The sequence below is a fragment of the Barbus barbus genome, assembly GCF_936440315.1.
Source record: "Barbus barbus genome assembly, chromosome: 36".
NCBI classification, from domain to species: Eukaryota; Metazoa; Chordata; class Actinopteri; order Cypriniformes; family Cyprinidae; genus Barbus; species Barbus barbus.
In genome coordinates, this window is record NC_136714.1 from 25,833,393 (window position 1) to 25,849,314 (window position 15,922).

The 15,922-nt window shown below is 38.4% G+C and overlaps 1 protein-coding gene across 1 annotated transcript in view; it reads left to right on the top strand.

Annotated features, from left to right (window-relative positions):
* LOC306856011 (potassium channel subfamily T member 1-like) overlaps positions 1–15,649 on the top strand; it is a gene marked incomplete at both ends in the record, with an annotated part of 29,360 nt that extends 13,711 nt beyond the window's left edge. The window contains 15 exons of the mRNA XM_079394969.1: positions 2,221–2,370; positions 2,453–2,688; positions 3,775–3,985; positions 6,042–6,147; positions 6,251–6,423; positions 6,502–6,573; positions 7,279–7,413; positions 7,610–7,721; positions 7,802–7,903; positions 8,893–8,976; positions 9,061–9,183; positions 11,707–11,998; positions 13,815–13,877; positions 14,244–14,328; positions 15,544–15,649. Coding sequence (XP_079251095.1) covers positions 2,221–2,370; positions 2,453–2,688; positions 3,775–3,985; positions 6,042–6,147; positions 6,251–6,423; positions 6,502–6,573; positions 7,279–7,413; positions 7,610–7,721; positions 7,802–7,903; positions 8,893–8,976; positions 9,061–9,183; positions 11,707–11,998; positions 13,815–13,877; positions 14,244–14,328; positions 15,544–15,649 — 2,050 coding nt within the window. The remainder of the gene's footprint in view (positions 1–2,220; positions 2,371–2,452; positions 2,689–3,774; positions 3,986–6,041; positions 6,148–6,250; positions 6,424–6,501; positions 6,574–7,278; positions 7,414–7,609; positions 7,722–7,801; positions 7,904–8,892; positions 8,977–9,060; positions 9,184–11,706; positions 11,999–13,814; positions 13,878–14,243; positions 14,329–15,543) is intronic.
* Positions 15,650–15,922: the final 273 nt, after the last annotated feature.

Below are 15,922 nucleotides of genomic sequence, written 5' to 3' on the forward strand. Positions count from 1 at the left end.
CCAGGCGACCACCCTGTCGCCGAGAGTCCAAGATGTCCTGCACCCTGTAGACTAGGGGCTCCTCTATGGTCTCGGGAGGAGGAGGTACTGCAGGCTCGTCGGGTTCTGTGACAGAGGGAGAGACAGGCTTGAGGAGTGAGACATGGAATGCTGGATGGATACGATACCGTGCAGGGAGTTGGAGATGGAAGGTGACCTCATTTATCTGCCTCTCGATGGAAAAGGGACCGATATAGCTGGGACCCGGCAGGGCAGGCGGAGACGCAGATCCCAGGTGGAGAGCCAGACCTTATCTCCAGGACGATAGACGGAGGTGGCAGACCGCCGGGCATCTGTATAGGTCTTGTGTCTCCTCACTGCCTGCTGGAGATGGACATGAGCGGAGTCCCAAACTCTCTCACTCGCTCAGAACCAGTGGTCGACAGCTGGAACGTCGGAGGGCTCTTCTGTCAAGGGAAACAGAGGGGGTTGGTAGCAGAGTATGCACTGGAAAGGGGTGAGGCCGGTGGTGGTTTGCTTGAGGGAATTTTGTGCATACTCGGCCCACGGGAGGAAGCTGTTCCAGCTGTGCTGGTTGTCATGACAGTAGGCCCGGAGATATCTCCCAATCTCCTGAATCTTCCGCTCAGTCTGGCCATTAGCCTGAGGGTAATACCCTGAGGAGAGACTGACGGTGACATCGAGGAGTTTGAAGAATGCCTTCCAGACACGGGAGACAAACTGTGGCCCACGGTCGGAGACGACATCTTACGGGATGGCGAAGGTGCGGAAGAGATTATGGAAGAGGGCCTCTGCTGTTTCGAAGGCTGTGGGTAAACCCTGGAGGGGAATTAACTTGCACGAGGAGCGAGAGAGTACGTTGGCTGCCTGGGTGTCCAGAGCCCGGGGAAGCATGCAGGGAGCCCAGAAGGGAAGTCCTCAAGGTGGTGGGCACGTAGGTTTTGCCCTCTGGGCCTCCCAGCAGAGTGGATTCGGTGATGGAGGCGATGCGGATCTGTTCATCCAGGGCCCACCGGATGGGGCTCACAAGGACGGCTGGAGGGAGTACGGGTTCAGGTGTGAAGGGTTCGTCGGGAGCATGGATATGTGAGAGGGAATCTGCCTTGACATTCTTATCTCCGGGTCAATACGTGATGGAAAACTGGAACCGGGTGAAGAAGAGGGCCCAGCGAGCCTGCCGGGGATTTAAACTCTTAGCACTTCGGAGATATTCCAGGTGTTTGTGGTCAGTGATGACCGTAAAGGGGTGTTGAGCTCCCTCCAGCCAGTGTCTCCATTCCTCCAAAGCCAGTTTAATGGCGAGCAGCTCCCGATTTCCAATATCGTAGTTCCGCTCCGCTGGGGAAAGCGTCCTGGAGAAGTAAGCGCAAGGGTGGAGTCGGGGAGGCTGTCCATGGTATTGAGACAGCTCTGCTCCCACTCCGGTGGTGGAGGCATCCACAACGGGAGGAGTGCAGGGATATAGTGCTGCTGATTAGTGCTGACAGGTGGCGGTGATCAGAAATCAGGGGATTGGGATCTGGGGAGTGTCATTGGTGGAGACTGCGGTGACTCTCTGACAATATTAAATATATTTTTATATCATATAAATTATATGAATATAAATAGAGACATGTAAATACATGTAAATATTTAAAAAAACCACTGTTTATATATACATAATAAATGTACACAGTACACACACATATATTATGTAAACAAAAATGTTATTTTGGATGCGATTAATCGGAATTAATTGTTTGACAGCACTAATCAAAAGTGACAGTAAAGACATTTATAATGTTAAAAAAGACTACTTTTGACATTTTTGAGCAGAAAATCAGCATATTAGAATTCTGAAGGATCATATAACACTGAAGACTGGAGTAATGATGCTGAAAATTCAGCTTTGATCACAGGAATAAATTACATTTTAAAATGTATTAAATTAAAAAACAGTTATTTAAAATTGTAATAATATTTCACAATTGTACTGTACTTTTTAATCAAATAATTCCTGCCTTAGTGAGCAGAAGAAACTTATGACATGAAATCTTACCAACCCAAAACTTTTAAATGTTAGTGTAGTAATTTCCATTACTTCAGTGCTTTTTCATGCTCAAAAATTCCATAAAGTTCCAATAAACTTGTATTGCAATCTTAATTTAAGTTTGATATTATGACCTATTAAATGAAAATATAATGGAAAAATAGTTCAATAACATGTTAAATCCTTTTCAGAGAGGGCCAGCAGTCTCCAGAGCAGTGGCAGAGGATGTACGGCCGTTGTTCGGGTAATGAGGTGTATCATATCCGTCTGGGTGACAGTATGTTCTTCAGAGACTACAACAGTAAAAGTTTCACCTACGCGGCCTTTCACGCCCACAAGAAGTAGGTTTATACACGCTTTGAAACAAATTAAATGTGTTTAAACTTGTGCTGTGAGGCTATTTTGGTCTGTTTGTGTGAAAAGGTATGGCGTGTGTTTGATCGGCGTGAAGAGAGAAGACAACAAAAGCATCTTGTTGAACCCTGGACCGCGCCACATCATGTCTGCCAGCGACACCTGTTATTACATCAACATCACGAAGGAGGAAAACTCCGCCTTCATCTTCAGACAGGAAGAAGATCAGGGAAAGGGGCGGGGCCACTGTGACATTTTAAACAGCCCGTCTGGCCTACCTGTTCATAGCATCATCGCTAGCATGGGTGAGCGAGAATGGATAACAGAGAGACAGGAAGTTATCAGAGGTCTGGTTATAACCAGAGATTGTCTTACTATAGGGAGATGAGAGGGTCTGTATTACTTACTATTGGAGAAAGCATAACTGTCAACTTGGATCACATGTGCCTTAATAACCAATCACATTACAGCCTTGACGTCACTGAATTTAGTCAGAGCTGAATCCCACCTGTCGCAAAAAGTCAGTGACTTTTCTTATAAAACAGCATTTTTTTTTCATGGTAAACTATAAAAATAGTTAAATCCATAAGTATTGTTTTGGATTTAACAATGTAAAACATGCTGACGATTAGCAGATAGGCTATTGATTCATTAAATGATGAGCTGTTTCTTCTAAAAAGCTGTGTATTAAAGCTGTTTAAGCATAGTGACACCTCTCATTCATTGACATCCATTCAAAAAAACGTCTCTGGTCTCCTTTCCCAAACCGGAAGCGTTAGCATTAGCCGTTACGCTTTTTTGGCTAAAGATTGCAGCAAAGCCACTAGAAGGCAATCCTGCAACCATTAGCCGAAAAGCGTAACGGCTAAAGCTAACGCTTCCGGTCTGGCAGTACGTTGGAAAGGAGACCAGAGGCCGTTTTATTTAATGGATGTCAATGGATGAGAGGCTTCACTACGCTGAATAAACAGCTTTTTAAAGGAAACAGCTCATCATTTATTGAATCGACAGCCTATCTGCTAATCTACAACATGTTTACACTAAACAATACTTCTGGATTGAACTATTTTTCGAGTTTAACACGACAAAAATGCTGTTTAATAAGAGAAGTCACTGACTTTTTGCGACAGGTGGGATTCAGCTTACGGCACTTCTCATTCATTCCTATGGTATCCGTAAACGACCAATGATTGTCACACAACTCTGACTGAAATTCAGTGACGTCAAGGCTGTAATGTGATTGGTTATTAAGGCACATCAGATGCAAGTTGACCATTACGCTTTCTCCAATAGTAAGTAATACCGACCCTCTCATCTCCCTATATTAAGAAAATCTCTGGTTGCAGGCTTGCCTTCTAGTGGCTTTGTTCTAACCGTTTGTTTGTTTTCAGGAACGGTTGCCATGGATTTTCAGAACACCAGTCCCACTGAAAGCGGCGTCAAACTGGCTCCGCCCACGGAGAACGAACAAGGAAGCCGCCGCCCAAGCATAGCGCCCGTTCTGGAGTTCGCTGACTCCGTCTCCTTACTGCCGTGCGATCTGCTCAGTGACCAATCAGAGGATGAGGCCGGACAGTTAGATGAAGATGTAACGGCTATTGAGTGAGTTCATTTTTAGTTCCTAATACAAATTCAAACATTTGTGCAAATTCAAAGGGAAGCAAAGTAAGTGTATAAGGTTTTTTATGAATATGATTTCTGAAACCTAAAGCGAAAAGCGTAATTTTTTGGTACTTTTTTGTCCATTGTTGAGTTTGACGGCCACTGATGGCTGTCAGTTGTCATTTAAGAGTATAAATAAAACTAGAAATGTACATTTCCTGAAGAAAATGTGAGTGGTGCTTGCCGTGGCAAAACTCGCCCCTCGGTTGCTAGGGTGTTTCTTGTCACTTTGAATGATATAAACCAACTCCCTATGCCTCTGTGACATTCAGAATGGAAGATATCCCTCTTTGGATTTTGGTTGCTAGGGTACTCTGTTTGGTTGCTAGGGAGTGGCTTGGCAGCTGCCAGTCATGAAACTCCAAAGGCTGCATGTCAGTATGAATGATATATCCCATGCCTCTGTGACATTCAGAATGGAAGATATCCCTCTTTGGATTTTGGTTGCTAAGGTGCTCGACAATGGTTGCTAGGGAGGGGCTAGGAAGTGTTGAGGTAATTCATGATTGGCTGTTTGCTGCCCCGAGTCAAATGAGACCACCCTCATGTTTCTATTACAATTCAGTCCGGAGATATCCCTTTAATCTCTTTCAGTGGATGTCTATGGAACTTGTTGCTAAGGTGCTCTAAATGGTTGCTAGGGCGTGGCTTGATAGCTTCAAAATTATCCTGAGAGATTGATTGGTCATCTGAGTAAAATGAGCCCGCCCCCTTGTCTCTATGACACTGTGATCCAGAGCTATGTTCAATACAAAATCCCTATGCAGTTTACCATAGTAGGTGAAACGCATGCATTTCATGGGCCGTCCTGCTCCATAGTAAGTCAATGGGAAATTTTGGGCAGCTCCTGCCCCCCAGGAGTGCAACTTTTACCCCATTGTGAGGTATGTTCTTACAGAGCCTGCCAGCCTCTTCAAATGTGGCAAATCACAAGTTTCTGTGAAATCCTCGCTCTGAGCTATGACTCGTCAAAGTTTGTCGCAATGTTAAGTCTATGGGATTTTTTGGCCGCTTTTTTGCCCCTGGGGCGAACACCGTACCCCCGATCTCTTATAAAAGTCATAGCACACCATTCCCGAATAATCCGCACGATTTGACGCCTCATTCATTGACTGCCTCGTCTATGACAAAAGCTGCGGGAGGAGTTATGCGCCAAACTTTCGGCGGAATAAAGAAGAAGAAGAAGAAGAAGAAGAAGAAAATAAGTATGAGCAATGAGCAATAACAATAGTGATGCCTTGCCTTTGGCAAGCACCACTAATAAAAAAAATTTAAACTGAAATTGTTTAATGTTTAAAAATTAAGAAATTAAGACAGCCATAAGTATTATTTTTGAAATTTTACAGTGGTATTGTAAAAGAAAATATAGAATTTTTTTTACAGTAAAATATGATAATAGTAATATTTCTATTTTTGTTTAATATTTACATTTTTAATAATATTAATTATATATTTTTTTATTTTACAGTACAGTAAGAGTAATAATAATATTAGTTATTTATTTTTATTAAATAGTTTTTTATAGTAACCTTTCTATTATATAGTTTCATTTTTTATATGGTTATATTTATATAATAATAATAATATGTATTAAAATATATTAATATTTGTTATTTTTATTTATTAATAATAATAATAAAATAATAATTTTATTTTACAGTACAATAATTGTATAGTACGACTTCTACAGTATAAGAGTAATAATTATTTAATTTAATTTGATTATTTAAAATATTATTTTATTGTCATATTAATAATACATTTATTGTACATATTGATATATAATCAATTTGGCCCAATTGTGCAGCCCAACAAACTTGCGAATATGGAGTTTATTTTTCTTTCCAAAATCGCAGTATGGTCCTGTATCAGAGCATGTGCACATTCATCAAATTTTCTCCTTTTGTGTTCCACTGAAGAAGCAAAATGAAGTAAATGTTGATATTTTTATGCAGACTAATCATTTTAGGGTGTATTTTAATGTTAATTTCCTCAGATTTGTGAAAGGATACCCCCCAAACTCTCCATACATTGGGAGCTCCCCGACGCTTTGCCATCTCTTGCCCCAGAAGGCCCATTTCTGCTGTTTACAGCTTGACCAGGTGAGCATTTGCTACGAATGCCATCCGTATGTTGTATCTGCATAATATGCATTGCACTGGACCACATCAGCATGTCATATTTGTCTTACATTTGCTCCTCTAGAGCTGTGAGCATGTTTCCTTTGAGGACGCAAAAGCGTATGGCTTCAAAAACAAGCTGATCATTGTTTCTGCTGAGACGGCTGGAAACGGTCTTTACAACTTCATAGTGCCTTTAAGAGCCTATTACAGACCCAGACGAGAGCTCAACCCTATAGTCCTGCTGTTAGACAACCTGTAAGCACACACACACACACACACACTCACCTCATATGTGTTTCAATAGTGTTATTAATGTTTTTCTACTTCCTGCAGACCCGATGACCACTTCCTTGAGGCCATATCCTGCTTCCCAATGGTGTATTATATGGGTGGCACCATTGACAAGTACAGTTAGAGCAAAAAAACTTCTGTTTGACTAGGGCTGCACGATTTGCAGAATTTGTTTTGATTTTCTAATATAAAAAAAAAATGCAATTGCGAGTAAAAATGTACTTTATATATAGAAAAGAGATTTGGCCAAAATGTTTGTAATTATATATCAATATGATTTTATAATAATTATAATATGATGATAATTATTATTATTACAAAAAATATTAAACAAATACAAAATATTACTATTGTAGTATTTCACTGTAAAATAAAAAAAACTATACTTAAGAAAAAAAAAGCATATATTTATTCAAACACGATTTGGTGAACATTTTTGATTTTTCTAATAAAATAGTGATTGCGATTTCAAATGTAATATTTAAAAAAGGCCTGCACAATTTGTCCCACTTTTGTGATTGTGTATCAGTGTCACTATATAATATATATTATTATTATTAAATATATACAAAAATAATTTGTTACTATTGTAATATTTCACTGTAAAACAAAAAAAATAATTATTATTTTCAGTGCATATATTTAAATCACAACCTTTGTGATTCCATAAGTGCATTATGCCATATCATTATTATTATAAAAAAAATTTTTTCAATTAATATTATTTTGATTAAATGTGCAGCCCTATCTTTGACAGCCAATTCAAATATATCCCTCTAGATGTGAATATATCTGATTGGATGTTTGTGTGATTGACAGTTTGGACAGCCTATTGCAGTGTGGTGTTCTGTATGCTGATAATCTAGTGGTGGTGGATAAAGAAAGCACTATGAGTGCAGAGGAAGACTATATGGCTGATGCTAAAACCATCGTCAACGTGCAGACCATGTTCAGGTAAGGCCAGAACCAGTGACCTGCAATCTGTCACTAGAATTTACATAATGTATCATTTCAGTATCAGGTCTGATTCCCAGAGAATTCATGAACTAACAAAATGTTTACATTGAATGCACTGTAAGCGTCTGCGAAGTGCATCAGTGTAAATATAAGTCACATAACAGTCTCATTTTCTCTGTCTGCGTCTCTCCAGGTTGTTTCCAAGTCTCAGTATAATCACAGAACTGACTCACCCTTCAAACATGAGATTCATGCAGTTCAGAGCGAAGGACTGCTACTCCCTTGCTCTGTCCAAACTCGAGAAGGTAAGACATGGAGAGATTTAAGTATTGAATACTGTAGTTTTATAGTTGGATTATTGTAAAATGTGTGTGTTGATCGACAGAAGGAACGTGACAAAGGCTCGAATCTTGCCTTCATGTTTCGACTTCCGTTTGCTGCTGGTCGAGTCTTCAGCATCAGCATGCTGGACACACTTCTGTACCAGGTAAATATGTGTGTGTGTGTGTGTGTGTGTGTGCGTGTGCATGTTTATGTGGTTTGAGGACACAAATTTGTATAATGACATGGGTATGACAGAGGTATTACAATATGAAGGTGGTTTATGAGGACACTGCCTATGTCCCCGTAATTCAAAAGGCTTAAAAAACATACTAAATGGGGTTTTTTTGAAAATCTAAAAATGCACAAAGTCTCCTGTGAGGGCTAAGTTTAGGTGTAGGGTTGGTGTAGGGCAATAGCACACACAGTTTGTTCAGTATAAAAACCATTGCGGCTATGGAGAGTCCCAATAAACCACAAAAACCAACATGTGTGTGTGTGTGTGTCTTTTAAATAGGAATAATTTGGATTATCCCTAATAAACTCAGTAACTGCACACTCTTGTACTCAGGAATTAAACATTACAGTTACAAATAGTAAAATTTTATGCATTTGGTGACTTACATTGCATTCAAAGTATAATGCCATTCAAAAGTTTTAAAATATTTTTGAAGGAAGTCTCTTCTGCTCACTAAGACTGCATTCATTTGATCAAAAATACAGTAAAAGCAGTAATATTGTGAAATATTATTACGGTTTAAAATAACAGTTTTCTATGTGAATATATTGTAAAATGTAATTTATTTCTGTGATGCAAATCTGAATTTTCAGCATCATTACTCCAGTCTTCAGTGCCACATGATTCTTCAGAAATCATTCTAATTTGCTGATTTGGTGCTCAAGAAATATTTCTGATTATTATCAGTGTTGAAAACAGTGGTGCTGCTTCACATTTTTGTGGAAACTGTGTTTTAGGATTCTTTGATGAATACAAAGTTCTAAAGAACAGCATTTATTTGAAATAAAAATCTTTTGAAAGATCTTTTAGTCTGTTTATCTAACGTATCTGGATATTTGGTTATGCAGAGAGATGCATTAGTAATATTGGTTTTGGTTTTGGTTTTTGATCATTTTGTGGTTTGTTTTGTACATGAGTGTTTTGTGAAGGACTACATGATCCCAATAGCCAGATTGCTGCTGGGATTGGACACCACGCCTGGATCAGGGTACCTGTGCGCAGTGAGTTCAACACACGGCGTGTATGTGTCTAGGTGTGTGTTGTGATCTGTAAGTGTTTGTTTATGAAGATGTTCCTGTGTGTAGATGCACGTATGTGAGGCTGATCTCTGGATCCGAACATACGGGAGACTCTTCCAAAAGTTCTGCTCGTCTAGTTCAGAGATCCCCATCGGAATCTACCGCACAGAATCACACGCATCAACTGAGGTATACATCCATCTGTCCGTCCGTCCATCCATCTGTCCATCTATCTATATATCTGTCTGTCTGTCTGTCTGTCTATCTGCCCATGTGCCTATCCATCTGTCCGTCCATCTGTCTATCTATCTATCTACAGTCATTGCCAAAAATATCGGCACCCTTGGTAAATATGATCAAAGAAGGCTGTGAAAATTAATCTGCATTGTTAATCCTTTTGACCTTTTATTTAAAAAAATCACAAAAATCTAACCTTTCATTGGATAATAAGAATTTAAAATGATGGGAAATGTCATTATGAAATAAATGTTATTCTCTAATACACATTGGCCACAATTAACGGCACCCTTTTATTCAGTACTTTTTGAAACCTCTATTTGCCAGTTTAACAGCTCTAAATGTTCTCCTATAATGCCTGATGAGGTTAGAGAACACCTGACAAGAGATCAGAGATCATTCCTTCATCCAGAATCACTCCAGATCCTTCAGATTCACAGCTCCATGATGGTGCTTCTGCTCTTCAGTTCACCTCACTCATTTTCTACAGGGTTCAGGTCAGAGGACTGGAATGGCCAGCAGAAGCTTGGTTTTGTATTTAGTGACCCATTTTTGTGTTGTTTTTGAGGTTTGTGTTTGGATTATTGTCCGGTTGGAAGATCCAAACATGGTCCATTATAAGATTTCTAACAGAGTCAGTCACTTATTGATGTTTTATCTGTTGGTATTTGATAGAATCCATGATGCCATGTGTCTAAACAAGATGTCCAGGACCTCCAGCAGAAATATAGGCCCACAACATCAAAAATACAGCAGTATATTTATTTCATTGTACACATGGGGTACTTTTTATCCCTGTGTTCACCAAACCCATCTTGAGTGAGTGCTGCTAAAAAGCTCATTTTTTAGTTTCGTCTGACCATAGAAGCCAGTCCCATTTGAAGTTCCAGTCGTGTCTGATAACTGAATATGCTGGAGATTGTTTTTGAATGAGCTAGGGGAGTTTTTCTTCAAATCCTCCCAAACAACATGTGGTGATGTAGGGGCTGTTTTAATTTTTTTTTAAAGGTTTTCTGACCCCGAGACTCAACTATTTTCTGCAATTCTCCAGCTGTGGTCCTTGCAGAGTCTTTAGCCACTCAAACTCTCCTTCTCACCGTGCATTAGGATGATATAGACACACGTCGTCTTCCAGGCAGTTTCGTAACATTTTCTGTTGATTGGAAATTCTTAATTATTGCCCTGATGGTGGAAATGGGAATTTTCACTGCTCTAGCTCTTTTCTTAAAGCCACTTCACTAATTTGTAAAGCTCATCTGTCTTTTGCTGCACATCAGAAATATATTCTTTGGTTTTTCTCATTGTGATGGATGATTAAAGGGAATTTGGGCTTTGTTTTCCCTCCTATTTATATTTCTGTGAAACAGGAAGCCATGGCTGGATAATTTCATGTTCATAATCACCCTGGAGTGCTCAAAATTGTGAATATGAATGGGAATATACTTCAGAGAAATTTTACTCATAAGAATTTCTAGGGGTGCCAATATTTTTGGCCATGGCTGTATCTATCTATCTTACTATCTATCTATCTGTCTATTCGTTTGTCCATCTATCTATCTATCTTACTATCTATCTTTCTGTCTGTCTGTCTATTCGTTTATCCGTCTATCTATCTATATATCTATCTGTCCGTCTATCTATCTATCTATCTATCTATCTATCTATCTATCTATCTATCTATCTATCTATCTATCTATCGTTCTATGTAGTGAGTATGTATCCTATTTGCTAATGCTCACATAATAATTAATAATTCGTTACATTTATATAGCACTTTTGTGGGTACTCAAAGCGCTTTTACATAGAAGGGGGAATCTCCTCAACCACCACCAATGTGCAGCATCCACCTGGATGATGCGACGGCAGCCATATTGCGCCAGAACGCCCACCACACATCAGCTTATTGGTGGAGAGGAGACAGAGTGATGAAGCCAATCAGTGTATGGGGATGATTAGGAGGCCATGATGGTCAGAGGCCAATGGGGGAATTTGGCCAGGATGCCAGGTTACACCCCTACTCTTTTTCGAAGGACATTCAAAGGGATTTTTATTGACCATAGAGAGTCAGGACCTCGGTTTAACGTCATCTGAAGGACGGTGCTTTTTACAGTATAGTGTCCCCGTCACTACACTGGGGCATTAGGACCCACACAGACTGCGGGGTGAGCACCCCCTGCTGGCCTCACTAACACCTCTTCCAACAGCAACCTAGTTTTCCCAGGAGGTCTCCCATCCAGGTACTGACCAGGTTCAACCCTGCTTAGCTTCAGTGAGCAACCAGTCTTGGGCTACAGGGTGATATGGCTGCTGACATGATTTTTATCTTGCTGATGTCGTGAGCAAATTCACACCTGCAGCTGATCAATACTTGTGTGTTCAGTCTCTGCTAACCTTATATTCTTTTCTTTAGTTTCATGGCAGCGCTATTAATATTTCCCATTGTATTTGTGTTTCCATGGTTACGGTCGCCTCCAGTTTCAAGGTTCCGTCAGCATCGAGGGGTTAAACGACACCAGGGATAAGGGGGAGGAGTCAAAGATCCTCACCCGGAGCTCCTCCAGCAGTGACCAATTAGAGCACCCGCTCCTGAGAAAGAAGAGCATGTACTGGACGAGGCGTCTCAGTAGGCGGAGCGTGAAGAGGAGTGACTCCTCCCTCAGCTCCATCCAGCAGCGTCTGGGCGTGTTACGGCGCTCGGAAAGGGAGGAGCTTACGGAACTGGTCAGGAACCGCATGCAGCACTTGGGCCTGCACACAGCTGGATATAGTAAACACACCCCTTACCTCATTAATAATATGCATGTGTTTAATATGTTTATGCTTAAGTAAAGTAATTCGTTTTGTGGAATAAAACTGGAAGATCTGCCCAAATCATGTTTGTTTTACAGTTTTTCTCAGTCGCTTTGGTGCATTTCTCAAAACAATTCGTACAAACAGCTCCACACAATAGATTACCTGCAAAAGCCTGTAACTTACTCAAAATCTTTAGTTCATCTCTCAAAAGTAAGTATTTATGTCAATGAACATATCAGTGCCATCAGAATGAAAAGTCCTTGTGTCATTGTTCACAAACAAGATAGTCAAAATGCTTAGTCATGTTGTCAGTATAACAGTGCACTCTGTTAGTATTACCTGATGTAAACTATGGCAACGGTTTAGATGATAGGTAGCTGAATTTGTCCGCACACTGCAAAAAAAAAGACCAAAAAAGGTCTAGCATGGGCTGAAATGTCTGCTCTCTGGTCTGTTTTTAATACATTTTGCACTTGTCACTTTTTCACTTTTGCATATGAAAAATAAATAATTGGATTTTTGCCTTTTGCGGTCAGTTTTTTTGCAGTGTGCGGAAAAATTCAGCTACCTATTGGACTAAAAACGTTCTTCATTTTGTTCTACGCACCTGAGAACCTTTGTTTTGTTTGTTCTGAGCGCGCAAAATTCCTGCTTTATATGACGGTTTTGATGACAAATGCAGAAGGCTGTGCTTCTTATGTATGCCAGATATCCTTTCAAAAGTACAAATTTACACATTACTGTATGTGGGAAATTGATTGAAAGAGACGGTTTAGAAATGTTTGAATTATTGAGGATATGGTCGATCTCCCATTATTTAGCTGCAGCCTTCAGCCATTGTTAGGTCATGATTGACAACATGGTCCACAATAGTGGCCCTTATTTCATCTGATATGTGGCTATATCCTTGGCCTCTTCTTCTGTACACTTCCATGCATCCTTACTCATCTTCTTCCTAAAGGCTGTTGACCCTGATAATTTTCTGGATGTTCATCCATCGTCAGAATTTGTAACTTTTGTGTTGTCCTCTGTCTATATATGCTTTCCAATTGAAGGTTCATGAAATGCACCTTTGAGTTATTTCAGAGAATTGGTTTATAATTGGTTGATCTGTATTCTCTTCATTAGTGAAAGTCAAGATTCACATGCACAATTCATGGCAAATTTACAAAACGTCTAATAGAAATGTGTAGAAAACAACTAGATCAACCATTTTGCATCTAATGACTTATACGATGAACTAATGACTAGATGTTTTGAGGGGAAAGACTATTCCACAGAACTATATAATACATTTTGAGCAACATGATATTAGCAACTGAAAATGTAGGAAACCGCAGACAAATGTACATAATCGGTTGCATGAATGTACCAAAGCAATCACAACTTGCTCAAAATAATGAGAAACTGCTTTTATGATGTGCACAAGTGACTAGATGATGTGGAGGTTGAACATTTCTGATCTGAGAAAAGCACCAAAGTGACTGAGAAAAACTGTAAAGTGGTTAGGAGTCTGTAACCACCATAACCCTCCTCTTTTCACAAATTCCTAACGGAAAAAATCAACTCCTGTCCTACATTTCTCTCATATCACATTTCACTTGAAAATTTATATCAGATTATGGAATTAAAAAGGGTTGTGAACACTGATTATGTTGAATCCTGAATATGTTATTACATTCTTGGTCAGAAGAAGCTTTGTTTTATCAGACATTATAATTCCAGATAGTAATTTTGATTTGAAATATTTCTCTCTTTCTCTTTTTCATTCTAACTTTCATCTCATATAGAGGATGTCTCAAATCTAACAGCCAGTGATGTAATGAACCGAGTTAATTTGGGGTATTTGCAAGGTAATCACCCTCTACTATAGTGTTGCCATGAATAGTTCTGTGGGTTTATATATTCTATCCACATGTTTTGAGAGTTATATAGAAGATAAGACAGGAAACTATAGGGAGAAGATGATGCAAGCCAGATTCAAGCATATGTGCTAAATGCCTGACCATGATTTCATTCAGTGGAATATTTAGATTTGAATGAACTATTTTAACCCTTTATAACTCTAAGTCTGTGTTTATGAATTGTATTATATGCTACATGGCATATAACAAATTGTAGCATCAAGTTTCTTATCTAGATGTTAATTTGCTTCATCTTTCCCTTTAACCACGTCCATATTGTTGAGTGACAATTGTATCCACCTTTCTCTGTTGCAGATGAGTTGAATGACCAGCAGAACTCCATCTCATATGTGCTGATAAACCCCGCCCCCGACACTCTGCTGCAGCTCAATGATGTTGTGTATGTAGCTCATCCTGACAGATACACATTTATTTCTTGAACTGGTGTTATTCTTAAACTAATTGTAGGTGCTAACTGAATAAAATAATATATATCCTAAAAAGACAACAGTATTTTAGAAATATTCAGTTACTTTTTTGGGCTTCTTTATCATGGTAACAGTATAGTTTTTGGTAGCTAGAACTAAATTAAAGTCATTTTCTGTAATTAAAATAATGTGGAATAAAAATATTTTACACAAAAACTAGAGTTATTATAGTTAAATTAAAGTAAATTAAAAATAAAAAATCATTGCAAAAAATAAACAGCTGATTTATATAAAATAAACCAATTATTTCAGCTAGTTGTCAAGGCAACATTTCTTATTTTAATTTAGTTTAACTTGTACTACAATAACTAAAACTGAAATGAAAATGAACAAAAAATAGACATAAAAAAACAAAAACTACTTAAAATGACAGAAACAATATAGTTAAAACTTTCCGATAAAAATTATAAATAGAAAAACTAAAAATTTATAATAAAATAACACTGACAAACATAAATATTAAAATGTAAAAATTAGAAATGTTGATTTGGCAGCTAACTGAAATACTAAAGTACTAAAATTACTACTACAACTGAAATAATAATAAATTAAAGAAAACCCTGAAACTAATAAAAATGACAAAAAGGAAATTAAATGGCAAAAAATTGAATGAAAACTGAAAAATATAAAAAATAAAAAGCTAACTGAACATATGAATATATACTACAATATTATAAATATACTTAAACAACACTGCACTCTATACATCTCTGCTATTTTGGTCATACATAACTGTGATTATTATTATTATTATTATTGTAGATTATAATCAGTATTAGGATTTTGATTTTATATAATATATATAAAATATATATATTTTATATAATATTATTTATTTTTTTATTCATTTATTTTATTAATTTATCATTCATCTGTTTTTCTCAGGAAGACCACCCAAAACAAATCCCCAAAATTTAGGACATTCCAGGTTTTACTGTTTTTATAGGGACATTTGGCCACATTTATGCGTGTTTGTGGGTGTGCGTCAGGTTTAAGCAACTTTGCAGTGACATTTGTCCCTCATAAAGACAGCAAAACCTGATGCACACTGACATGCAGACACAAACATCTGTGTCAGAGTGAAATCTCAAACATGAATCAGTCAAAGTGCTCTTTGTGTTCTGCAGGTTCCTGATCCGTCCGGATCCGCTGGCTCACTTACCTGAAGCGCCGCCTGTACAAAACCGCCGGTGCCGGTCCACGACTGACACACCAGAACTCAACAAGATTTAACCGGTTAGAACTACATCATACGCCAAAAGCTATGATATAACTGAACTATAATGAGTATAATATACTAATATATATAAGCTCTTGCTCTTAGATTCATCAGTGATATTATGGTCTGAACACTGCATATAATACAATGATCTTTGTGATATATTGTGCAGTGAAGTCAAAGTTAATGTTTCATCAAAGAAGAGCGTTATTTATCCAGTGCTGTAAGATTGTCCTGTTGTAGGTCAGACACTAGAGGGCGATATGTCAGAATAAAAACTGATTGCT